Raw genomic sequence first — 27575 nt, 5'->3', positions numbered from 1 at the left:
CCGGCAAACGAAACCACGCAACTTCGGGGAGCTGGCGCCGGGCCGGCTCGAGCGGTGGCGGGCACGCACGGTGACAGTCGAAAGTGAGGGAGCTACGAGGGAGGGTGAGGGGAGCCACCGAAGCGCCGGAGTTGCCAAGGCGAACGAAATCCGCTTCCCTGCCGCCCTCCTCCCTCACATCCCACGGTCTCCGCGTGTGCCCTTCGCCGTGCTGTGCCAGCGCCGCCCGCTCCCTGAAGTTTCGTTTACTGCCGTTATCGTGAAGTTGGCCGGAGTTTGCAGTTTCGTGGCCCTCGCTCGCTATGCGCGCCGTGATGTTTACGACTCGCACTCAAGATTCTGGTTTGAGCCTCACTGGCTGTTCGTTAGCACCACATGCCCTTCGCCTCCATTTCGTCTCTCTTCCTCGAGCACTCCTTGGGGCGCCCGTTTGAGGGGAGCGTTCGCCGTCTCCGCTGACTTCCGTACTTCCAGGCAGCCGCAAGGCAGGCGGCTGACGCACGCACCAAGTCAAAATGAAACTACCGTTTGCTGCAACAAGTGCGCACGAAACCGCGGTCGCTATCGACTCGATCATAGAGGCGACTACGCAGTTGCGAAAGGCACGCAGCCGACGCGCGCACAGAGTCAAAACGGAACTACTATTTGCCGCAACGGCTGCTGCGGACGAAACTGTGCTGGTTATCGATGCGATCGCGATTACGGACTTATGAAGGCACACGGCTAGCCGCCAACGCGGTTTTGCGCGCGGCGATTAATGCAATAATAAAGGCTTTGCGGGCACAATTAGGCACGACGAGTTGCGGCGTTGCTGTCAGTCAAGTACGGTTGCTGCTGAGGACCATACCGATGAGGACTGTGTCGCTTCGTTTTTGGACGCTAGCGCCGTTTTAACTCTTTTGCGGTGCGCATTTGTGGTGCTCCGCGCATTAATTTTTTTATTCCTCCGAAGTATACGTCAGTGCGTACGCTATCGGCACCTACCCTATCTACAAATGGGAGAACTGCGCACAGTGGTAAGTTGCAGCCTCCGAGATTCAAGTGCGAAAGCTTAGGTTCGCACAAGCTGCTTGCGGATTTATTGCGCAGTTCGCGCGTTGTGGTTACGCACTGTGATCTGCTTTTTGAGACTCGGGCATAGGTAACTGAGGTTCTGTGGATCAAGCGCACTTCGTGTTCGCCGTTTTGGCCACTTGGCGAGCGCGGGACCACGGAAAATTTATCAGTGGCTCGCGGAACCCCCGGGTTCCGCGAAACCCACTTTGAGAACCCATGCTCTACAGTAAAACCTCGATAATTCGAACTCGGTTAATTCGAAGAATTTGAGCGGTCCTGTCATTTTCAATTCAAGTTCTACCGGATAATTTGAATGGCCCGCGTGGCTCTATTCGGATAATTCAGTTTCCGGCTGGTAGCAACGTGCGGCTGTTAGGTTGGGGCGCTCTGTACAGTCGCCAACCGGTTTTCCGAGCGCGTGGGGACTGAAAAATAGTCCGAAGAACTCGTTCGGCTGACAAAAAAATTATTAGTGCGGATTAAAAAAAATCTCTAATAATGCCCTGCCTCATACTACGCTTGGAGGGAATCGACTTGCTTGGATTTGTGCAGCAGTGACGTCGTCTCCGTGTACAGTCGACACGAACGTCACCGCGTTGGCGATCTCTGCCAACGGAGTTCACCATGGAGATCGGAGAAAAGAGCTTCACACCGCTTAGCTCTCGCGAAGGCAGATGAGGTAGCGCCGATCACTGAGACACGGGTCTCCGAGACACCTGCTCAGTGTACACACCACGTTCAAAATAGTAACCAAAACTTTAGAAAAAAAACATACCGTAAAAACCCGCGTATAATACGGACCCGCATATAATACGAGGTGTTATTTGGGGATAGCAATAACGCAAAAAAAGAAAGTTTTCACCCGCATATAATGCGAGTGAGGAAAACCCACAGAAAGCATTGAGAATCTAATCTCGTTAACTCGGAACACGCTTAATTCGAACTGACGCTGTGGTCCCGTCAAAGTTATGTGTATTGCTGTGTGCAAAAACGCCCGGTAATTCAAGCGCGAAAGCATTTGCGAAGGTTAATTCGAACATATGGCGCGCCGACAATGCCCTCAGGAGCGCTCCAAATCACGCGGCGGCGCCTCCGACCAGCATTGCTCCGACACCGCCGTAGAACAAAAGCTTAGGATAGACCCTTCAATGCCACGCGGAGAAAAAGAAAACGAAAAAAACAACGCGCGGCGGCAAATTGACTCTCAAATAGCAAGGTCGCCGTTTCACCGTCGCGCCGGAACACGCTTGTACGAGCCGACGTCTCGGCCAACTTCCCGACAACGGCAGAAAACGAAACTTCAGGCAAAGGGCTAAGTTGGCGCGGAGCCAGTCGAAGGTGGGGCGAGCTACGAGGGAGTTGAGAGGGATGGCGAGGGGAGCCACTGCCACCAAAGTGACGGCGTTGCCAAGGCCAAATGCGCTTATCTGCCGCCGTTGCAACTTTGCAACTGGGATGTCATCCCAGCCGTGACCGCTGCGCCCGGTGACGCCGAAGTGCCGCCCTGCGGCGCAATTTCCAATGGCCTCGGCAGCTAAAATAACTTTCCTTTTAAAGGCAGCTGGGTACTACTTTCGCGGTCCCAACATCGTGCGAGATAGACTAGCGAACATGCCGATTCTTAGCGTGGTCAAAATGGCGCCCGTTGAAAGCAGCAGCAGCCTACCGACGCCACCGCAAGATGATGCATACTCCGCTACGAGTCTTGATGATGATAGCAGTGAGCAAAAACGAACCCGAAACTGCTAATTTTACGCTGAAAACTTTGGGATCCGCATATAATACGAGGCAGAAATTTTACAGGGTAAAATTTAGAAAGAAACCTCGTATTATATGCGGGTTTTTACCGTACTTGCTAACTGAATTAACAAGCGTGGTGTCGGCGCGCACAAGCAAACATGAATAGATCACACTCGATGACTGCAGATAACCACTGTCAAAATGCTGGCGCGAACGAGCGCGGCCGCCGCAGCAAGCGAAGGCTTGTGCGGTCTATTGCTTCAACGGAAACTGAGCGGCGAAAGCACAGCGCATACAAAGGTCAGAGCCGTCTGGAGATCGCTTTCAAGATACGGTGCGCGCGAGAACCCGCTCCGGCGCTAAGTACGCAGTTGTTAGAAGAGTAGTCCTCAAACTTTTCAGCTCCCTTCATCATTGCAGCAGCATGCATGGGTGGCACACATGGTTTGAATTACAGTCCATGTGTGTGCAACTTAGATATGCCTATTTTAAATGTGTAAGCATTTCTCTGCCTACCCAATGAGGAAACCCGTCCGTCTGTCACACAAGGACTAATTGCTATGAAGAAAGTAATGTATAAAACAATATAAATTTGAATGGAAAAACTTTGGCGGTGGTGATTTCGAACTTACAACCCCCACACTTGGAAGCCGAGTGTCTTACCCACTGGACTACACACCCACGCTTGCAGAAGTTCAATATATCTGAACCATATGAATGTGTTGTACCACTGGTACGAAACACATGTCAAAGGAACAGTTTCTGTGAAGGATTTGTTGAAATATTTGGTGATGGTGGAATAAAAGCCATCTCTAGGACCACATGTAGAGCCTACTTGGAGCATTGTAAATGTCAGAAAAATTGAGACATTGCAAAAATTTAATGGCAAACATGTCACATCCCCGACGCGTTTCGGTGGTTGCGGGATGTGCCTTCCATTAGGGCGTTCCTTCACCTATCTTAATGCCACCAATCTCTGAGGGCTCATGCGCTTCGCGTCGTGCAACACTGCCAGATAAGCAGTCAATGAGTTGACAAGGATAAGGAGTGATGAGGGGTCAAATGGATCTCGTCACAGTCAATACTGGTTTGACGCCTCTGGATAAAGTGCTAAAGAGCGATAAGGGCTTATAATGATCAGAGCAATTCTGATAAGAGTTGATAAGGACAGGTAAGGGTTGATAAGGACTGGATCAATTGTGATAAAATTGATAATGACGCCGGGCTGTGGAGAAGAGCAAGTGGCACAATGATTGCACAGGTATGAGTTTTGCACCGTCTTTGGTACTTATGCCATCGATGCCGATGCACGTATGTGCATGTCAAATGTGGTCCCCATGTGGCAGGCACATTTTGTTGGCATTGGAAGGTCACTGGAAGGAAGAGTGTAGGAGTGTTGCCTGCAGGAAACCACTGCTGTGGAGAGGATTGTGCGAAGACGGTGTGGAATGACGAGACCCTCTGATCAGGACAAGTGTTGCAGCTGCTTCTGCTTCTTGACTTGCAGATTCTGAAACCAGCCGACAAGAAGAAGTTTCCTTACGGCGGCATTGCAGCAGGAGGGGCCAAGCCACCAGCACCACAGCGGGGACAGGTGAGCGGGCACAAATTTTAACAGTGGAATGCAAAAACGCCCTTGTACCGTGCACTGGGTGCAACTTAAAGAACCCCAGGTGGTCAAAATTAATCCAGAGCGCACCCCTTCCCACTATGGTGTGCCTCATAATCACATTGTAGTTTTGGCACGTAAAACCCCAGAACTTAACAATTCTATTTGTCTGTGACCCAGATCATTTCTTACTGTGACTGCAGAGCAGAGTGACTGTCAGTAAGCGTGTCACAGTTTTACTCCCAAGGTACTACAGACTCTTGAAAGAAAGCAAACAGGGTGGGAAGATCTGTTCTGCATTTTTCTACTGAGTCCTCTTAATTACAGAGCACAGTGGACTCTCTCGTTAAACGGAACATCAAGGAGGGGACCAGGGGAATAAGTTCTGTTTATCAGGAGTTTCATTTACCTAGACATTGATCTTGAGGATACACAAAATGCTCTTTTGAAAGCGACGGATGCTTTACAGTAATAGGTGTACTCTTTACAAAGCTACTTCTTGCAATGTTTCTACTTACACACTACTGTTAAGAAGAGTCGTTTAGTTAAGGGGACACGGGTCTTTAGACCCCAAAAAATCGTCAAAAAAACGAACTTTGGAAAATAGCATTTCTGGAATCTACATCTATTATTCTCCCTATCTGCCAAGTTTCCAATCTCGTAAGGTCATATTTCAGACAAACCATCAATTTATGGCACCTGATTAGGGATAGGGCACCTGATTTTTTGTGTGTCGACACTAAAATGACACACATTCAATGACGCCGCGCTCGCATACTAGTGCCTTGAGGGCGGCCATCTTGGTCTCACTTGAAAGAACGGGGTTTTGGCTTCAAATATCGCGCGCTGCCGCTTCATTAGGCTTGCCACGGCCGCTGGATAAAAAAAAAGGTGGTCTGCTGCGTCGCGTCGCCGTCAATGGGCCAGCGCGTCTCGGCTAAGTTGACAGTTGCGGCCGCTGTTTTTGGTGAGGGCGCCACTGCTACGGTGCACAAGGCAGACGTCAGTTCGTGCTACAATGTGGTTGCCTTAGGATTTATGTGTGTTGATGTGCTTTTTCGTGCGCATTCTCGTGTGCCTTGTTTGTGTGATCGTGTGTGTGAGCAGCTTGCCTCATGTTTCTTGTGCTTGAGTACGGTTCTCTGGTGTGCGCGTGTGTGGCAGACGGTTTTTCCTAGCGGTGTGATGCTGCGATGCTGTTGTGTGCCGCTGTGCAACTCGAACGCGAGAAGAGACGCTACTATGAAGTACCACGAGCTCCCTTGCGATCTACAGTGTCGGGAAGCGTGGCTGAAGAATATTGCTCGCCAAGGGCCGTCAGGGAGAGAAAGCAAGTGGGAGCCAAGCGACAGGTCGCTGGTATGTTCATTACATTTTACTGAGAATGACTATAAAAAGAACACGGCTTGTGCTTCCGACTGCGGTCCCGACTTTGTTTCCCAGTTATCCGCCGTACATGCAAAAAAGAATGTGCAGCCCAGGAAACTTCTTTTTTTTTTCGAGCCCAGGAAAAACAATGGCAGCAACTGTCAACTCAGCCAAAACGCGCTGACCCACTAGCGGCGACGTGACGCAGCAGGCCGCACCTTTTTTTTTTTATCTAAAAGAGCCACGAATGGATTGATAAACCCCGGGCTGTCCAGAAGGCCCACGATGCGGCGGTGAGGCTTGGCCTTCCCATCCCAACATGGGAGCGTCTGCAGTCTTGCCCCTATAAAAACTGGGTGAAGATTCTTCCGGCTACCTACCTACCTAGTGGCCGTGCCACTACCAGCGCAGAGAGAATATTGAAACGTGCGAGCGGAGTTCGGTTGAAGAGAAGAATGAAGCTGGGCAAGATCGGGTGCGGCACCGTGGACTTCGCGATACCTTCGCATTCATCATCTTGTAAATAAACGCGATCCACCGTTTTGAAGTTGTCTTGAAGAAACACGTAAATCCACTCCCGATTATTCGTAATAGAGCACTTTTCATTTCATGCGAGTCGAGCGGGCAGCCTTCTTGGAGAGCATTGAGGCTCACTCTACAAAAGATTGGCACTCCTAGGGCAGACTTTTCACATATGTGTTGGGTAATCGGCTCCTCTAATAAGGACTTTAATATTCAACCTGTAATGTGTAACTATAAAACGCATTATTTACGGCCTGATTAGAGTCACTGTTGCGCGTACAAACGTGGCTGTGGAAACGCTTCTCCGTGAACGGCTGTACCCGAGCATTGGCGCCAGAGCGGGCGCGAGGAGAACTAGGCCCGAGACACCGTTTCGGCGCCACGCAATGGGCCGCACCTTTTTTTTTTTATCCAGCGGCCGTGGGCTTGCTGGTTCAATACAAAAACCGGCGGCAAAAATAGATGAAACGCGCGTTCTCATTCGCTGTCGCATGCACGTGACGAGATAATGCCACGTGATTGGTTGGGCCCACTCCGAGCTGTCTGCTAGCCGCTACAGACGCGCAGTGCAAGATGCCATGTTCGATACGATCATTGTGTGACTACCCGCGACTATGCCTCCTCCGCTTCGAAAGTTTGACTCTAAGCACAAGTTTGGAAAGAAAAGGAAGAAGTCTATGCTCGACAATTTCAAAAAGACGCCCCACCGCATCGCAAGTCGTTGAAAAAAGACGCCCCACCGCATCGCAAGTCGTTGAGGACAAGCCAACAACGGCATCGAAGCGACGGAACCGATGGAGCCGACAATGTTAGGCTTAGATGGTGCGACATTGAGTAGGTGCGACGAAAACGCCAGCCGCGTCCATCGTGACGCGGTTATGATGACGTCTAAAGAATTGGAGATAATCGACAGAAGATCCAACGAGAGCTCGCGTCAACCGCAGCAGTGAGCTGTAAGTCGAAGATCTTGTCCGCTAGCGATGTCGCGGCCGGCCCGCTTGACAATACTGTTTTCACCGTGGTGTGCCTGGAATCGCTGAACACACTGCTGGAGCATATGAATCTGCCTTTTGCATTGCGCTGTGGCGCCACCTTAGCGGGCTCCGCGAGAAACAATATGTTCGCGTCGGGGCCCTGCGGGACGCAGAGGCACGCTGCAAGAAGTGAGCTGAAATGGGTTTGTGCATTTGTCAGTTGTAATTTTCGTTTTGCGTGAGTGGCCGCTTGTTGGACAGGATGCCTAGGCCGGCAATGACTCTGGTGCGACTTACAACTGCAAGTTGTTGAAATATGACGGGATTTCGTGCAGCTACGCCGACAAAACCAGTCACCGTGCGATGTGCCTCTGAACGAATACATCGCACCGTAACGCGATTGACACACCACCTACGCTTGTATTCCTGTTACTCATATTTATTCGTACCGAATACGATTCCAAACATGCTTTGGAAGTTGAAATGCACGAACGTGAGCACTCGCCAGCCGCCCACATGAAGTTCAAGCTGGGGTCGATTCCGCTCAGCGGAGGTTAGCCGTATCGTATATAGCAGCAGAGTTCGTGCATTTGTTCCACTCTTAGACCTGCACTGAAGGTACGCTAATAGGATGATAAAAGCTGATTTTATAGCCGAGTCTTGACCACAGTGGCCATAGCTCTTTGAAGGGGCGACACTACGCCCAGAGTATTTATGCAACGCAAGAACGGCGCATTTGTATACATCGGCACGCGTACGGCCACCGCTCGCTGTTCACTTCAAGTACCGTATAGAAACCGTGCACCGCTCACACGAAATAATGAGGAAATGTTCAAAGCATATATGAACACTTCTCATGCACATATCAGAAGCGATCGCACTAAGACGAGAAGGCATACCCGTCCCGGGCACATCGAAAACGACGACCACGACCACCTAGCTGCACTGGCACGCGAAAATGCCGATGCCCACCGTACTCGCGTGGCAACGAGTGGTGTTGCTGCTTACGATGCAGTATCGAAAGGGCCATCACTTGTTGCCTGTTTAGCGTAAGAGGCAAACTGTGTTTTCGGTAACTACTAAATCTGGCAGCATAAAAATACCCTCTCCGTAGTTGCACTTCGTTCATGGAAGCGCCGGTGACTGCGACCGACTGCCTTCGTTCAGGAACGGTGCCTGTACCGTGGTATTAGCTCTGCGCCTCGTCACCACTTCCCACTCTGTGTGTGCATCGTACTATGCTAAGAGTGGTTCACTTCTAGTCGGTAAATTCAGGACCGAACTATATTAGCAGTTTCCTTCGTCGTACTTGCTTATCCTATATTTCAGGTCCGCCAGTAGCGGATGAACTCGTAGGCTGTGTTAAACCTAATGAAGCTGCCTGAACGAGATCGACACCGCCTCAAACTTGATGTGGAGGGCTGTAAAGGGCTGGAACTCGTGCATATCAGCGTCGGAAGCACGTTTCGACTCAATTTGATCGTCAAGAAATACATACACGAGCGCATTTTCGGCGATATTGACGTTGTCAGTGCGATGTTCTCACTCGGCGGCCGCTCGCACTGCGATCAGCACACTGGTTTTGTCAGCGTCGTCGGTCGCTTCTACGTCATGTACTTGTATGACAATATAGGTCTCCCATTGGCACAGTATCACAACTACAGCCGGCCGAGCATTGGCGCCGGCGTGAGCTAGGTCGACTTCTGACCGACATCGGTGTCGTGTCAGCATATATTGTGATGTACCGGACGTTAACCCAATATCTCTGTGAACAGCTGAAGTTTCTACCGAAACACAGCGCAAATACCGCGTCGTCGACCGGCACCACGCCGACAATAAAGAGTTGCATGCTCGACGGCTATGCTGCATCTGTGTGCGTCGTCAGCTGCACAAACCACAGACGCCGTACAAAACGTTTTCGGCGCTCGCCGCTAGGGTACAGCGCATGTGCACTTGGGACATGCAAAAGGCGGATTGTAATACATGAGGCGGTGGTGCGAAAATCAGCCGGAAGGAGCGCGAATGCGGCCTTGCAGTAAGTCTGGTGCTCATATGCTCGAAAGGCGGCAACAAATTGTCAGCGCCTCCACTCACCGCGTGTGAATGGGACTCGGAAGGTCAATCCGTTTACCGTTAATATTCTGGCTGCGTGTGCGATGCAGAGCACCGGCAATCGGCAAACTGCGTTCAACGATCTTTTCGCAGCAATGAATATATCGCACCGCGGGCTGCATACGAAAACGTGGCAGGGGTACGTCAAAACGAAGTTGACGCCTGCCGCGACCCGGGCTGCTGAGACGCTTACAATTGAATGCGTGAGGTCAGTCCGGCAGCTTTACAGCCAATTAAACTTCGGCAACCCGGGCAACGTTGCTGTATCGTACGACGGGTTTTGGATGACCCGCGGGCACAGTTCGCACATCGGTGTCGGCGCCGTCATTGAACTTTTTACCGGACTTGTGCTGGACTACGTTGTGCTGAGCAACTTTTGTGCCGGTTGTCAGCGTGGACCAAAAGTTGGTGACTCTTCGTACGAAGAATGAAAAGCCAGCCATGAGTGTCAGAAAAATACGGATAAGAAGGCTGGTGAAATGGCGTTGGAGGCTGGCCTGATTTTATTCAACATATCACTGGAAAAGCACAGCCTAAGATACACAACTGTTTTGTCAGACGGTGACAGCCGTACTTTCTTGGCCCTAAAGGAGGCCAAAGTATATGGCTACATCAAAGTTGACAAAGAGGATTGTGCAAATTGTGTGTAGCCATAGAGAAGGCCGTGATGGCAAGCTACTATCACGTAACATCAAATGATGCCATCTCAAATCATAGCCTTTGTCCAGGAGGTCCCAATTCCTAGTGCCGGCAAAATGCTGCAAAGGCAAAAGGCCAACCTGTGCCGAAGCACCTACTACAATTTACCTACTCATGTCAGCAAGGCGATACTGCCAATTTACTAATGGCTCTCTGACAAGATGCTGCTTGAGCGTTGCCAGCAAGGCAAAACACAGAACAACGAAAGCCTGCACTCGCTAATATGGGCGCTCGCACCGAAGGAGCATCACACCTCACTCTTCAGCGTTGAGACTGCTGTGGCGGAAGCAGTGATGAAATTATATGCTGGCTGCAGGATAACCTCGGCAAGCATTTTGCAAGAACTCTGGATGAACCCTGCCAAAAGTGTGTGCAGCGCATGGACGAAAAAGACCGGCGCCGATCAGCTGCATCTGAACACAAGCGTGCATCGGCAGAAAATGTGCAGTGCTTATTCAAAAAGCGCCACAGAGGTGCTAATACCCAAACTGACTATGTCCCAGGAGCCTACTAATGTTTTGGGAGTGTGTACGTGTACACATTTGTTTGTTTGTTTTCTTGATTTTCTCGAAATACTGTAGAACCTCGTTCATACGTTTTTTAAAAAATATGCGAAAAATAAACGTACGATCCGGGAAAACGTACGATCCAAATCCAGTAAAAATTGAAGCTGACAAGCCCATATTGAGGTGCAAAGGTTGAAAACATTTATTTCTTGCAAAACATAGTTACAGTTGAATCTCATTAACTCGAACTGACGCTATGGTCCCGTCAAAGTTACGTGTATTCCTGTGGGCGAGAACACTCGGTAATTCGAACACGAAAGCGTTTGCGATGGTTAATTGGAACATAACCGCGCACCGGCAATGCTCCGACACCGCCATAAAGCAAAAGCTTGGGAGAGACCCCTCAACGCTGCGCGGAGAAATAAAAAAAGAAAGAAATACCGCGGCAAAAATTTCCTCTCTCACATGGTAAGGTCGCTATTTGAGCAACGCGGAGGCCCAGTCTGGCCAACGCTCGCTTCAACGGCAGAAAACGAAACTCAGGGGGAGTGGGTTAAGCTGGCGCCGGGCCGGCAGGCGCGCACGGAGAGTCGAGGGTGAGGGAGCTACGAGGGAGTTGGGATGGAGGTCGAGGGGAGCCACCGAAGCAACGGGGTTGCCAAAGCCAAATGCGCTTCCCTGCCGCCCCCCTCCCTCACCTTTGACGCGGTCTCCGCGCGCGTGCATTGCCGTGCCGGCGCGGCCCGCTCCCTGAAGTTTCGTTCACTGCCGTTATTGGGATGCGAGAGAGAGAGATTGTGGTTGTGAAGAGGAAGAGGCGCTATCGGGATGCGAGCGTTGGCCGGTGTGGGCAGTTCCGTAGCCCTTGCTCGCTGTGTGCTTGCGCGCCGCGATATTTCACGACTCGCACCGTTTGTATGTAGCGTTATGGTGCACAAATATGAAAAAAATAAGTCCTTCTTTTAATTAGAACAAATTTTCGGGCCCCTTCGAGTTCGAATTATCGAGATTTGACTGTATTTTCTGCTGGTGCGTCACACCCTTGGACAGGAATAACTTCTTTTGCGCACATTGCAGACCCTTGTCCGCATTTTCGTTCTTTCGTGCAAAAGAAGCTTCGTAAGGCTTCCAGACCAGCAAGGGCTTCGGCGACGGTAGCCGGTGGGCGCAAGCCTTCGTTCTCGCCGCTGTCTTCAGGCACCTCGTCCGCCACCACCTCCGCTACGGTCTCGGCGAGTCGTAGCCCCGCGCGCGCAGTGTCCGCCTGTTTTCGCCGATTAGTAGTTCGCGTTGAAGCGAGGGGCGGGGTAGTGCAGAGGTCTATTTGCTCACCACTGCTGCCGCGCTTTGTCACTTCGGGCGAACGAGCACTGCAGAGAAGCCACGCGGCCGCTGTCTCCCGCTTAGCACTTCACAAGCACATAAGAGCGGCGTTTTTGCATACCTGAATGATAATTTTTCGCTGCAAAACGTATCATATGACTGCAGTTTGCCGCAATGCTGAACGTTGCTGCTGAATAATCGCATTTTCCGGGAACGTATTAACCGGAACATATTAACACATTCCTCGATGGGGTTATGTTTATTTTTCGCAATTGCGAACGTAGGAGCTGGGAAATCGTACTAAGCGGGAACGTATCAGCGAGGTTCTACTGTACTAATTTTGCACACCCAGCAAGACATTTACTGTGATATATCAGTAGCTATTATAGATAGAATATTAATTCTTTTTGCAGCATGAAGCTAGATGTTTGGAGCACCCAAACATAGGAAGCAGTTTCTTAAGTTTCTTTAAAGTTTTTTTAAGTTTGTCTTTTGTGTGACTAATGCATGGCCATGTTGAAAACAATGGAGTTCAGTTTACTATAAAGTAAGAAATATTGATCCAATCATTAAAGTGCTTCCTATGTTGTGTAGCTTGTGCTTTCTGCTATTGGTCCGTATGTCATTTGTCTATTTTTATGCAGCGGTTATTTGTCTATTGTAGTAAGAACAAAAGACATTGTTTACTTGATTATGTAACGAAATGAACCTACAAAAAAAAATAACTGCATTTTTTAGAGTCAGGAGAAGAAATTAAACAAGCATGCCAACTTTTATCAAGTTTGGTTCATAAATAAGTAATGCTAATTTTATTACACTGTCCCCCCTTATCAAATAGCCGTTTTATTGAAGCAACCACTCTAGAATTCATTCAAAACTTTCATCTTTGTCTCTAGCGTGAACGCGTTGTGCAGGTGTTTCTGTGCCATTATTGGAAACGCTGAAACTCTCAGCTCACTGACATTACCAACACAAAAAAAAAAAAAAAACGAGGCAAGCCCTGACCACGGTAGAGCCACACTAACCACAGCTCTAACGAAAGCCAGCAAGTGTGCCCTGCCAACACCATGGCAATAACATGCAGAACTGCCGAGAAAACCTTAAAAGGAAAGGCCCAAACAGTGATGCCCGTCGTGATGCTGCTGATATTGGCTACTCGGTTTCATTATCTGTAATATTTTCAGAGTTTGAAAAAGTATGATTCCATTTAACGAACTTAGTATTTTTTGCATCGCCTTAATGCAAGACCAACCAATCATTAGGCTGTTGTTTCGTGTAAGCAATTTCCCTTTACCGAGAGTCTACTATAAATTAATTTTGTCTTTGTGTACTTTTAGTATAGTGCTGCATTATCTTCATCAAAGGATTTGAATCGCTGGCTCAGACTGCATGTTTTGGGGTCTGGTATACACAATACCGACCACCGCGGGTTCGGGCTTAACGAATCTCGGGGCCACATCAGCCATCACCTCACGTACTCTAGCACACCGAGAACTGTGCACTTTCACACTATTGCCCCAAGTTAATGGAAATAGTTTATCTGTCTCCGGCGACACCCAGCACTGGACAAATGCATGGTCCCGGGAAGCAAAAGGGCTCCAGCACCAAAGGTGAAAAATACAGAAGGGGCACCGCTAGCACGTCACTGCAGGAAAATGGCTCCCCGCGACACGCGGCTAGGAAAAACTGGATATGCTGCTTGCTCTCATAGTAACCAATGGGCCCACTCACAAGAGCTAGGGCAATCTCTCGCTGTGCTGGTTGTGCCACAGACTGGTTCGTGGCAAAGGCCGGCCCCCACAAATGCTGCAGATAGAAAGGGGGATGTGAAGGTACAGCAGAATAGGCGAAATGCTTGTGCAATGGCGCAGGGCGCACCTGAATCTCCACAATGTAAAAGTTATTAGACAGTTTTAGCTTAGCGTTTTTACACTCCGCTTAGCTGCTGAGCAGAGCGGAAGCACGAATGCGCATGCGCCCTCCACTGAGCCGCAAGCGAGCTAGCGGAGCAAGAAACATGGTCCGCTTACAAGCTGCCTAAGCGGAGCGAGGAGCGTTGCTGCTGTCTTTCGCTAGCGAGGGTGGTCGATGCACACGCCTTCTCTTGCGTGTGCTTCGAAGCACCTTGCATTGAGGCGCTAGTCGTGTAATGTAATACACCTCCAACTGGTTCTTTAAGGAAATAAGTGAACAGCACAGCGAACAAAAATTCCGCTAGCGCATTGGCATCAGAAAGGATTGGATTGGATTCGAAATGCAACCTCGCTGGCTATCATGTGCCGTTCACCAAGTCAACGCTTCATTTTCCACTCGATAAAATGGACCGGTAACGCATTACAAGCACCCGTCTAGATACTTCATGAACAAATAAGTTATATATATTTGTCTTACTTTGTAAAAGTGACAAACTTTTTTTTTTTTTTCACTACGCTGAATTTGGCCAGAGTGCGCTCTAACTACGAAAGATACGCTCCGCTACGCTACAAAAAAAAACCTAAAACGTGAAAATCGCCTGTCGCTCCGCTGTGGTACAGTGTACTAGAAGGGGGCAGTGGGCTTACTCTCCGGCGGAGGCTATGCGATGCGGCGGCTCCACGAATGTCGCAGATATGAGCTTCTCCGATAGCCCGAGCGGCGGCGCTGGCGTCAGTTTCAATGGAGCGTGGGTGCGACGGCTGCGCTGCCCAGTGCCAGCCCAGTGCCTGATCATATTCGTTGGAGTTGCAGAGCTGCGTTTTCTGTGGACGTCGTCGCGTAGGTTTTTTTTTTTTTTTTTCATTCAGTGTTTTTTTCGCACATAGCCTGCAAGAGATTAGTATGCCTTGCAGTAACTGAGCCATGCCGTGGCATCGACAAAATCACTGTTACGCGCCTGGGTGCTATGTTTATGGGAAGGATGGGCCAAAGTTGTCCTTGTTTGGCGTCCCGAAGGATAAAAATAGGCGGAAAGAGTGGGAAAAAAACCTCCACAGAGCTGACAAGCCCCTGGACGACACGAGCGCAGTATGCGAGCTCCATTTCAAGCCACGTTTTGTGCTCAGTTCCTGATCACGGTTTTGTGCAGTTCCTGATCACTGTGAATTGTCTTTCTTTTTATGGTCTAGTTAGGTCAGTTAGTGAAGGAAACTGCGAGGAAAGTACACTGGCCTCCTTACAGGAAGTTGACTATCGCGAAGCATCATGTGACCGAAATGAGTACAGTCAAACTGCTGCTAGCGCTACTGCCACAGAGGCCACACAAAACGTGGTACCCCAGCATTGCACGGGCCTGCGGGTTTCAAACGACCATAACCAGCACGTGGCCAGAAGCGACTCAAGACTCGCTTAACACATTGCGGGCTATGTTGCGCGGGAGTGTATTTTCAATTCCAGCACAAAATGCCAAGAATGCATAAAGCTGCTTACTATGACGCCACCAGGCGAAACGTTTTTATGCCCGGCTAACAAACTTCTGTGACCGAGGAGGCCTCCTTTATCCCTCCAGTCAGCTGTACGGCTTCGTGAAAAAGCGAGAGGATCTTTTCACAGAATGCTTCTGTCAGAGTGAGCCACACTCTGACAGCGTTATGGACATGCTGGCAGTTGTTAAGAGTAAGCTTCCCCTCAAAGTTGGCTGCAATGTGCACGCTCTTAGCCTCACAGCTAAAATAATTAGTTTCTACATTGTCACACGTCTGCCTTTTTATGTGAAAGGAATTAACTGTGACAAGGCAGGAAAGCGGCAGAGGGCCAAGCTGCTGAAGTTGAACCGTTGCTTATGAGTTGAAGTGCATGAAACAATGGCTTGCTGTACTTGCAAATAAAAGCTTTGTGTCAGCAACAGCCCTGTTATCTTCATTTTGCTTACCCTTATATAGCTGTGCATAAGCATAGGCCTGAGCCTAATTGTCAAGTGAACTAGTTTTCACTTTTTGTTCAGGCCTCCCTCCATTTCTTTACGGAAAAAATCAATCTGATTTGATTTAATCAATGTGTGCCAGCGTAATGATGATTAATAATAAACGTAGAAGGCTACTGTGAAGCATGGAACAACTAAAGCGGAACAATGAAATATTTAAGCCATATATACAAATTCATTTTGGCTAAGCAAAGGCACAAACCTGGTTAGCATGCCTGGTGTTTTTTCTTTTCTTTTTTTTTTAGCCCAGCTGGGTAGTAAGTGCAGTGCGTTTTCTGTCAGGACAAAATTTTACATTAGGTCGACATGGCATGAAACCGTATATTTGGTCACCGTCCCTTTCATTCAAAATTTCCTTTCAATTTTTTTTTTACGATTGCCCGATAATTCGGAAAATTCGAAGGCCCCTTCCACATAAGCAAAATCCGTCAGCGACGACCTCTTTGCAAAAAAGGTTTAAGAGTAAGGATAGGCAGCAAATTGCCCAAGAGTTGCCGTCTTCCTTTTCCACAAGGTACTATTATGGCAAATATCATGTGGCCTAAACAAATATAGTGCTTGCTAAAGATATGTAAAGACTCTCAAGTATGTCAAAATTAAAAAGAAATAAGAGTGTGAACTGCTTCGAACTGAAACCGTCAGAAACGCAAGGAAAATCAAAGCTTCTGCAAGCAAAGCTTCCATTGAAGTTGCCAGTGGCGTGGCCACCTCTTGGATGCGACGCTGACTGCGTCAGAGGAGCGGCTGAGTAAGCCCACTGCCCCCTTCTAGTACACTGTAGCTGTGGCTTAGCGGGGCAACTCGGAGCGGAGCGGACCGTAAGGACGCTCAACTAAAACACCCTAATTATTGGCTACAAGCAATATGTGGAAGGAGAAACTACAGTGAAATCTCGATATAATTAACCTCAGTGGACCGCGGCATTTTGTTCAATATTCTGAAAAGTCGTTACAGTGAAAGCCCTAAAATTAATCATTCCACCCATCAAATTGTCAGTGCATCAGTTGTCACTGTATGGGCTGTCCACGAAAGCGTCAGTGTTGGCCCTTGGCTTGTGTGTGCTGTTGCTATTTGCAACATGCACCGTATAGTAACAGTGACGTGTGCAAAAGCCTACAAAACCACCAACAAGGAGGAAGCTCCATGTTGCCTACAAAGTGCAATGTGTTTCACATTTCCTTGGCACGAACACCGCCACTGTCTTACTCTGCATGTAACCGACACTGTCTGCAAAGGGCAGGCCGTGTGGCATCCCCGTGAGCATGGAGGTTACTCTCCACACATGTAATGGCCACAGAAACAAGCACAAAAGAAAGAAGAGCGCGCACACAAAAAAAGACAAAAGAAGGAGGAGACTTGCCTCCATTGCTAGGTGACAAGTGTCTGGGTGGCATTCACTCGCAAAACCTGATGCGTTGTTGCCTTTGAAACAAAGCAAAAAGTGCCTTCCCGCATGTCTCTCTTCCTGGGCCGTTTCAGGTTTTCTGAGCTCATGCGCCATGTTACGTAACTGTGTCGACTGCTAGCCTACTGCTCCAACTGCCATGAAGGATAGACTGAAATCTAAGAATGGCCAGATTTCGGAATATGAATTCCTGGTAACGAGGCGCTCTTAACATGACATGGAAACTGAATAACGATGATTATCCTGAAAAGTACATTATACTGAAGTTCGTGTTGCTGAAATACTTTTACATTGAGAATAAAAGCAGTCAGCAGGGGATTTCTGAAATGTTCATTAATCAGAAAAATTTGTGTGCTCTTTGTAGTGACGAAGTTACTACTTCAGCATTGCTGACAGAACGTGGCACATCAAAGATCCCATCAAACGTAGTAGTGCCTTCAGTAATGTGGTCATGTGGAGCAGTACTCTGCAGTGTGATGTGTTTCCATGCATATCACAAAAAGAAAAGATCTGCTGGTTGTAGAGAACTGGGGTAAGATTAGGTAACTGGAAAGGGATCAGTCGAGCCACAGCTCAGTTTCCATGATATTTTTCTTGAGACTACTGGACAGAATTGGCAAAAGGAATTCTCCCCGTAAGTGGACACCGTGACTGAAGGGGATATGATACTCACTTATGACCGACCAATTTAGCCGAAGCAAAATTTTGTTCCTGTTTCCAATTGGGCCAGTGTGCAAAAAATAGAATAAAAAATTGCTTGCCGGGGTTTTATACGTGCCAAAAACATCTGGTCATGAGTCACGCCACAGTGAGGAAACTCTGGATTGATTTTGACTAACTGGGTTCTTTAAGGTGCACCTAAATGTAGACAAGCCGTTTTTGCATTTATTCCTCATTGAAATGCAACTGCCGCAGCTGGAATTGAGCGGATGACTCTGCAGTGCAACACCAATCGCCAGATTTTAATGGCCCTGATTCACTTGAGTCAGTTGCTGTGAACAGCATATGAACCTCCAGCTAAAACAAATGTTTGAGCAGCTTCGTCTGTTCCTCGTAGCAGCATAAGCAGACAAGGAAGCAAATGACAGAAGCTTGCATACTACGAGATGGAGAATTAAACTGAAGACAAGCCAGGCAATGCCATCTTTCTTCTTGTGTGGAGGACTTGTCTGCTCTTTACAGTGAAACCTGCTTTTCCTGTCGAGAACATTCGCCCCTTTACACCACCAAATGAATGATTAGAGGCTCCTGCATAACCGTACGCGCAGTCTTGTTATACTTCGGGAAAACTTTTCATCCTTACCTGGACACAGACAAGTCCCCTTGTTGGAACCTTTTCACCAACCTGAGACGTTCCTCGTGTGACAGCTGTCAACGAAGCTTTGTTTTGTTTGGAATCTAGCAGACAGCCATTAGTGTGCAGTTTTCTTTCTTCTTTTTTTTTTTTCCTGTGCAAATATCCATAGATTATGAATATTTGCACTTGCAATGTGCCAACCTGTCTTTTGTAGCAAACTAGCACTTGGTGAACTCAGAAGTTCTTCTACGTTTTAATGTCACTTACCAGCATAGCACTCTGCACGGCTCTTGTGCCAGTATAAAGCGGGCCATATTGGCTCCCATTGATTGGCATGCCTTTCCTTGATGCAGTGAACGGGTGCTCAAGACGGGGGAGGAAAAAAAGAAAGCCCGGCAACCCTGCCTTTGCGGGCGAAGGGAGGCTGCACCAGGCTTTTTTTTTCTTTTTTTCCACAAGACAGCCGATGCCTCTGGAGGAAGGTGGGGGGAGAGAAGGAGACCACCACCATCGCAACAATGGACACAACTAGAAAAGAGCTGCAGACTGCACCTGACCAGCACGCAACAGCACGACTGGAGAGGGTAAAAAGGTCACGGGCGCAACGCATGCTCACCCTCCTCAGCTCCTGGACAGCAGGCTCTTAGAAAACGCCTCCCCACACCTCCCTCGTATGCAGCCAATGTGACAAAAGGACTGATCACGGGGACAAAAAGACTGATCATGCATCCTTTTTTTTTTTTTTAACCTCCCGACCCCTCGGTGTCTTTTTTTTTTTTTTTCTTTTGGGGTCAATTGAGTGGCGGCTCTTGCTCCCGAGACAGATTGAGTGTTTCTAGAGTTGCGCGCATTGAGGAAGACCCTGTAACTCGCTGCTTTGGGTGCTCCATTATTTTTTATTATTTTTTTTTTACCGTCCCTCCCACAAAAGCAGCTTGTGCCTTCTTGCGGGGAAGTCTTTTCTTTTACAACATGCAGGTTTCCGCTCCCAGGCATCTCTCTTTGCTACAGCACTGCCTCGGCTCACTCGAAGTCTGCCTTCCTCCCCTGTCCGACCTCTCTACCCCCCTTGCACCAGGTGTGCCACCTTGATGATGGCCCCGTGCTGCTCTCCCCCACCTCAGCAATTCTCTCTGTCCCCATTGCTTTTCTTTTTTCCCCCATGCTTGTTCCCACTGTCTTTTTTTCTTCTTTTCCCTCCTATTATTTACGTCTCGCACTGTTGCTCGTGACAATAAAGTGTGGTTTCATGCGCCGGGGAGCTTACTGTAGAAAGATAAGAGATGTCTGCACCTTGATCAGAACTGTGTGTTTGTGACCAGCGTGTCGGGAGCCAAGGATGGTGGAAGCACAAAGAGATCGGACAGTGATGCCTTTGCCAACCTTGTTTCCTGGCACGTTAGCCATGACTGTCCCAAGTAACCCAGCTTTTCACTTATACTTAGTAAGCTTCAGTGATTTGCCTTGTCCATCGTGCGATTGGTCTGCAATGCTGTTCTGCAGTTTAGCTTCTTGCAAGCATATTGAAGTTGCTGAGTTAACGCTGTTGCTGCTGTTTGCACGTTTATACAAAGGGGCTCTAGCATTTTATGTAAAGAAATTATCTTTGTGATATAATGCTCCGTGCATTGTGACAGCTTGTATATTGTCTTTTTTAGTTTAATTGCTTTTATTTGTTTGATTTATTGATTTTATTTCCTACTAAGGTAGTCAGTTCTGAACTTCACATTCCAAGAAATGCAATGTTTGAAACCTCGTTTAGTTTTACCTTTGTGGTGGCTTCATTTTAGTGCTTCCTTTTAGTTAGACCTCGTGTGTGCTTTTATTGGTGCCTGCTTGTTTTGTATGGTTTCAGACAGGTTAAACTGTGGTACACAACTTCAACTGCCAAGCTCTTTAAAGTCCAACTGCAACAATTTTGTTGGCCGCTTAGAAAGCTTCGTTCCAGATTCCGTAGATGTAGAGCGACCTGCGTACAGTGGAGCCTCAATGATACGATCACGGCTAATACGAATTTCCGGATGATACGAATTTTTTTGTGGTCCCGGCCGAGCCCCATTACTTTGCAACGTGCTAGAGAATGGTTGTTACGAATCGATTTTCGACCCACGTCGGTTGATACGAATAAATGCCGCTCCACCGACGGTCGCGAAAGAGAACAGCACACAGTCACGGGCTTTCTCCCTTTCTCTTTTGGTGCGGAGGCGCGGACGCGACGCCGGACAGCGCGGAGGCCGCGAATGGGCGCGAAGAGTTCGAAGCGGTGGCGCTTTTGTTGCTTTTGTGCTTTTCCTCCTTTTCCGCGTGCCATCGGGCGGAGTGGCTGCCGTGCTTCGGGTCGCGTTTTTTGCGCCATTTTGCCTAGTCGCAGCGAGCTATGTCTACCGAGATACGATCTCAGCTGATTCGCGCGGCCGTACGCCAAGGCGCGGGAGCCTCCGTTGGCGCGTCTTCCGTCGGCTGCGTTATCGGTGCCGATGGCACAGGGCGATTGTGGGTTTCGCTGCTGGAGTCACACGGTGCAAGATAGCGCGGCACGTAATCCACGGTGCAAGGTTGCGCTCGTTCAGTCGGGTGCGCCTTCGCTTCTCCCGCTAATCGCCGTATTTTTCTTGCTGTAGAAGCGCTTCCGTATTCCGAAGGCGTGCTTCGTCCAAAGTTTATTCGCCAACGAGCGACGATCCATCACTAACCTGGAAGTTCTCAGTAATCCGAATTCTGTGTGTCAAGTGAAGACGCCGGCGTGGTTTACGAAGCAGACAACTGCGGTTGCCATCTTGCCCCTGCCACAGCAGCAACCAATGGAGAGACTCCTTTCAGCACGGCAGCCAATCGGAGGCCCACTTTTATCAGAGGGCCCGTGTGACTACCTATCGCAGACCCGCGCTTCTTTGGTGTTTGTGCGTTTGTTACAAGTTGGCGACGACGGACGAATTGAGAAGCGGAACGGCGAAACTTTGAGCTTTCGAACGATACCAAGATGGCGGCGCTCGGTGGCGGGAAATACGAGATATGTCTCCGTGAAGTGCGGTAATTTTGCACGATTTAAAGCTGTTTTCTTGCCCTGCGCACTGACGAATAAATCTTTTTCGGCCACTTTTAGCGCGTTTTCAGCCAAACCATTTTGATACAGCGTAGATTAGGCGTTGCAGATACCCAAACGCGAGGTTTTCAAAAATCGATTTTTCTCGCGATTTTCGCGATCTGATCCCCGCAGTCCCCCCTTAATTTAGCTAGTTTTAATTGTGTTTCGATGATACGAATTTCGGCTAATATGAATATTTTTCGTGACCCCTTGAGATTCGTATCATCGAGATTCCACTGTATATAATTTTACCTTTGAAACACGAATGGATGCATTGCAAATAGCTCGCAAAAACTGGACGTCCTTGTTGCTGAAACTAAATGTAACAAAGGCTGCTATTGTCACTAGCTGAAAGTGCCACATGACCCAGAGCTTCTTGGCAGGCGCTTGCATCTGTGGTGCATTGTATCCGTTTACCACCAGGTGCATGTGTTGCCTGCTTAGGGGCTATTAAAAGGCTGCTTTTTACAAAATTTCACAGTTGCCAGCCCTGCCAAGATTGCTTCAGTAGAACAGACTAGCTATTTATAACCAATTTAGCCGAAGTGAAATTTCGTTGCTTTTGGCCTTTAAGAACCCACTGGATTTACATTTTAGCTTTGCGCTACCTTTGGGTGGATGGCCTTTTCCTTTTTTTTTCCCCCCAATTGCATTCTTTTAGGCAGCTTGCGAGGCCATTGCTGACCATAACTCCAGAAAAGATGCCACTTACATACTGCTCTGCAGGGCCACTTATTTATAATTATTTTTGTTATTTGAGTGCTCCAGAAAAAAAAAGAAAAAAAAAAGGAACAAGCTTTCTGTGCTAGTGCCAAAAAAAAAATAATTGGATGTGTTTACGTTGTCCTTGTGGAATATGCTGTCAACTGTTGTGCTCTTGTTGCAATTCTTATTATTTCTTTACTTTTACCAATGTTTTGAGAATGTTCGATACAAGCAATATTCAGGCTTTGCTTACGCTTGCCCATAAAATTCTATGCATGGTTTTCTTTTGGGGGGGGGAGTAACTGCTGTTGCAGGCTCCCTAAAAGCTCCGATTTGTCAAAGGCATCAGTAGAAGGCAACAATATGTCAAGGCTCCTTCCACTGTCTGTACGAAGGGATTTTCCCAAGAACCTTTTGTACTGTATTCCACTCCGGCTGTGGAACATTCGGAGAGTTTTAGCTTGTCCCGCAAACTTCTTACCATTTGCGGTTTACTGAGTTACCCGAGAGCTGTACGCTGGTAGCAACATCTTCCAACGCTTCTAACCAGATTGCCTTATAGACATTTTTGTGTTTTTGTAGAAAATACACTTAATAAAGGCAATGTGATGATTACACCGCTGCCGAAATTTTACACCAGCAGCGAAGTAGAAAACATTTGGTTACTGCAATAATAGCTCACTGTTTGACTGGTTGAGCTCTGCGGCACCAACCTGGCCACTCAGTTTATGCCTCCAGTAATCCGCAAACAGTAAGAAATTTGCAGTCTAGACCAGTCTGTACGGTTTTTGTTATGTCATTTGGCACTCACTATGTGTGCCGGCGATATGCGTGTTCATTTTAAGGCAACACAGAGGACACATAAATTTTTTTGTTGTATAGGCAAGTGTGTTCTAGCTGTCTTCGCTGTAGAGGCGCTGGAAATACATACAAAAGATGGGAATTACGACGGGACATTCGGAATTTTCAGGTATAGAGGTCATTTCATATTGGAGGTGTTTGTTGTGCAAGTGTTCGACTGTATTGGCGGGTTTTGTCGTAGATGCGGAAGGAGAGATCTTCAGGCAGGACTCTTTTCTTCTGTGAAAATTGGAGTAGCATTGTTCTTTCAGTGCAAGCAGGTTAAGTCTTCCCATGAGCAGGTGTGATGAGTCTGTCAGTGTGCTTATTTTCTCATCTGCCGTGCTAGTGGTGTTCTGAGTGTTGTGTAGAGATCTTTCTTTGTTGTCATGGCATCATGCTTGGGGAGGGCTACAATGAGGCTCTAGAATGAGTTGTCAGAATTGAAATGTCTGAGCATGAATGTTCAACTTAACACCGTGTCATTTTTTTTTTTTTTTCTTCTGTGTTTGAGGGCATCACAAGTGTTGACGAAATGTTAGCTTAAGTTTACAGCCTACCAAACAGGCATGCGGTGATGTTTCATTCAACCGAACCAGTATCCAGTATTGGTGTTCTTGTTCTTACGGGTGTTTTTTCAGTTAGCATTTGTCATTACGGTAGTTATTTTGTACTACGTTTTGGACCCAACAGAAAATTATCGCATACAGTTCTTGCTTGATTAGTTGATCTGTTGTTGCGAACGGGAGGCCTTGATTTAAACTTCTTTGAGTGAAGTTGTTGTAGTGGCTGCCAGTATCTGGTTGATATGCTGATGTTTCAGCCAAATGCCTGGTGCCATCGCCGTTTGCCTCTGTGTAGGTTTGCCACTCACACACCTACAAAAAAAGTTTAGTAACTTGTGGGCGTACTGATTTTCAGGTCTAGATATGCAGTACATACATTATTTACAAAAGGTAGTCGTAAATTGAGTGAAAGGAAAAAAATCTGGAATGTTGTGGCAATCTTTGTTCATCTTGAGAATAATTTCTCCACAATAGCCTTGTTATTATTAATAGCACAGGAAATAAAAAGAATGCTATGTCGGGTGACATGGGTACAGCAGTCGAGGGGGCTAAAGTGCAAAACGAATCGCTGCTGCACCTTTATTTACACTAGGTTAATTTTACAATGCAACATTTGGTTAAAATGTTAGGCTGCTGGTCATGAGCCTGAACTTGCAAACATCAAGAAATTGGCCCTGTCACTTGATAATTTGACAGGTGGCAGTGCTGTTCATGGGTGGGCTGTGCAGGTTCTCAGTAGGGAGCTCCTTGTGGGGTACCTGCATTCATCCAGCCTAAGAAACTGGTTCACCCTGTTGACTCCCATTCCCAGAAGGTTGTTCCCAGGCGTGACCCACCAATTGGCTGAGGCAGTGCAGGCAAATGTGCTAGTTTCATTGGCGGTCGTGGCATTTGGAGCTATGCGTTTGTCGACACCTCATCTCGCATGTCAATTGAGCAATGCGCTGCAGTTCCAGACACTAACTCAGAACGACAACTGCAAACTGAGACTGTGAAGCAGCACGTTTTTGTCTGACTCTCCTCTCCTGGCAAGCAATATCCATACGTAACACTCACTTTGCAATGTACACTGTCTAGTTGTAGAGCGCTGTGGTTTCCTAGCCGAAGATGCAGTGTTCGCTCTTCTCTTTAACAGAACCAGCACAGCCACTTTTACTGCTTTGACCAGTTGGCGTGTGTTGCCGGGGGTAATGCCCTTAGGCATGGGGTCGTCGTCCCAGCTTTGCAAGTCGAGGAAAAAAGGAGCATCTAAAGTGTGCTGGCTCGGCACCGTCGGTTAAGGCATCGTAGCTCTGTTTGAGAACTCCTGGACTCGTCTGCACTGGCAGTCTCCGCTATTGCGCTCTTCTTGAGCATCAAGCACGAGTTGACCCATTTGTCGCTCGTCTGTAGCAGCGAGCCGTGCAGGTGGATGTAAATAAGCTACGTAGGAGGTAGGAGCTGAGAGTGATTGTGCTTCCGCAAATGCAAGGCAGCGTTACTGCTGCCTTCGCGCCAAGGGCTGCCACTGGCAGCTTTGTGTCTTTCAAGTGTTTTTCTTGCTGTCTTGTCTTTCATTTCTTGCATTAGCCATCTTCGCATTTCCAAACCACCCCTTCGAGCCTTAAGAGCACTCATCTTTACGAGCAGGCGATGCTCTTGGTTCTCGAGTAGCACAAACCCAATGGAAGGCAGTGCACACGTCCAAGCTGGTTGAGGAAAATAAAACCAATAAGGTTTGAAACGGTGTCGGGTCATGTTGAGGTAACAGCTGAACCGCAAGTTGCAGGAAATGTAAAAAAAAAAAGGTAATTCCTAAAATGTACACTGTAGTCTGATTTTTTTTTCTTTTTTTTATTCGTACTAGCATCTATTCTCCTTGCATCTCTGCTTAGTTGCCAAGACTAGACAATTGTTGGAATCGTGTTTTGTGAAATTGTTTTTTATGGATAAGGTTAACCCTTAAAGGGGCTCCACAATGCTTTTTGGACATAGTAAATAAACCCACTTGGGGAGCCAGCCAAATATTGTATTCGCAGTAGGGGCTTACACTTCAAAAGACTCACTATTCAGCCTCTTGAAACTGCTGCCACTTTTTGTGTATACCTTACTAAGTAGCAAATCCATAAGAACTACACACACAATCTTGTCACCTACCGGGCAGTGGTGTCCTTTAGTGGATCAGAACGATAGCACTGCGTTGATGCTACGTCAGCAGCTGGTCTAGAGCTCGCTGCAGTGGCAGACAGTGTGTGATAAGTGTTTCACGTAGTGCAGCTTTGAATGCAGCAGAAACAATGAAAGTAAGAAAAGGGCACAAGGGGAAGCCAATGGTGGCGTTTCTTTTCTGGCAGCTTTGGTTGTACTCTTAGAAAAGATTGTCGACAAAATGCCCCTGGCATTAAACACATTCTATGCCTTTTCACAAGAAGCGTTGCGGGGCCCATTCACTAACAAACTGACATTGCTTCCTGAAACTGTTTGTTCAGAAAGGGCAGGAAGCTTCGAAAACTCATTCTTTGATGCAATTATCCCAAGGCTCAGCCTCTTCTTCCCGGCTCTTCTTTGCAACCCTCTCTGCACTCCAAAATATGTCATCAACTTCTGTCAAAGCTATGCAGCAGAAATCTTCAGCTTGCACAGTTTGTGGGAATCTCTTGACCCTCCCTTTTGCTAGATCAGTGGTGATGCTTGTGCTAATGATCGCTGGACTCCTTGACTCACTTTTTGGTTCCGCGTTTCATTTGCTACGCATTTTCTCAACTACAGTGCACTCCAGCGTAATTCAAAGCAGTCTACATTGGCTTTAGTTACGAGTATGTCTTGGCAGCATTCATTGCTAATAGTAGTGCCGCTAGTTCCGTGCAGTACTGTTGGCAGCTAGAGGGAACCAGGTTAACGTCACTGTGCCAACAATGCGAGGCCCGAGCTGTCGTGCAAAGGTTCTGCTGCACTGCTGTCATTTTTTAGAGCGGGGAACAAAGAAAAGAAAATCTATGCAATATGCGTGCATCTCGGCAACCTTGTCAGTCTTTATATTCTTTGCTGAAGGCAGGCGAGTGCGTAGAGCACGATACGGGTTTGATTAGGTTGTCTTTGCCAGGCAGATGTCAGCAAGCAGCTGACAGTTTTTCTCGGAACATCGCAAAACCTACTTAGGTTCATTGTATCATATTTCATTCCGTCCCCCATTACCCAGCCATCTGTCTGCATGTTCCATTGCTCTGTACATAGGCAGTGTGTGAGCACACGAAGTGCCAGTGCTTAGGGACACCCTTACACAAACTGATATAAGCACTGCAAGGAAATCGGGAGGCCGTTGTCGCCAGTCAAGCGCTTTTGGGCGATACTTTCACTTGTTACGGCAAGGTGTTGCACCAGTTGTGACGTGTCGCCGAAAGTGATGCCTCACAGCATTCACTGCAATAGGAAGTTTTACGATGTGAAAATGACCGATGGCAGCTGTGCCATTGCTTTGTCACATCTAGTTATGCCAGCTCATTAGCCAGTCAGTGTGCACTGAAAGTGACATCCCCGAAAGTGATCCATTTATAATACAGCTCCAGTCTGAATGTAGTGCTGGCTCTCCTGAATGAGTGTTTTGCGAGGACCTCTGGGATGATGAAAGGTTCTTGCACAGTGAATTTTGTGAAATTTGTTGCTTTTGTCATTTCTGTGCAGTGGAAAACTCTGCTGATATTGACTGTCCTGGTTAATTAAGTTGTATCGTTTGTGGCTGAAATGATGGCTACTCATAAATCATGCTTAATGTGCAACGCTGTGGAAGCTGAGCAAGTAGTGTGGTCACAAGATTGCATCAGTCGGAGCGTTTATGGTAGGGTTGGTGGGGGGGTTCTAGTGTAGTGCGACCTCAGTTTGACAGCCCATGAG

At 47.9% G+C, this 27575-nt stretch overlaps 1 protein-coding gene across 1 annotated transcript in view; it reads left to right on the top strand.

The window, feature by feature from the left end:
* The window catches only part of LOC119445453 (serine/threonine-protein phosphatase alpha-2 isoform), a 48702-nt gene extending 28940 nt beyond the window's left edge, over positions 1 to 19762 (top strand). Inside the window, exons 6-7 of the mRNA XM_037709734.2 lie at positions 4304 to 4390; positions 18863 to 19762. Coding sequence (XP_037565662.1) covers positions 4304 to 4390; positions 18863 to 18865 — 90 coding nt within the window. The 3' untranslated portion in view covers positions 18866 to 19762. The remainder of the gene's footprint in view (positions 1 to 4303; positions 4391 to 18862) is intronic.
* Positions 19763 to 27575: the final 7813 nt, after the last annotated feature.

The sequence above is a fragment of the Dermacentor silvarum genome, chromosome 3 (genome assembly GCF_013339745.2).
Source record: "Dermacentor silvarum isolate Dsil-2018 chromosome 3, BIME_Dsil_1.4, whole genome shotgun sequence".
Classification (NCBI taxonomy): domain Eukaryota; kingdom Metazoa; phylum Arthropoda; class Arachnida; order Ixodida; family Ixodidae; genus Dermacentor; species Dermacentor silvarum.
Note: the sequence above shows the minus strand (reverse complement) of the source record. Positions and strands in the feature narration are given on the sequence as shown.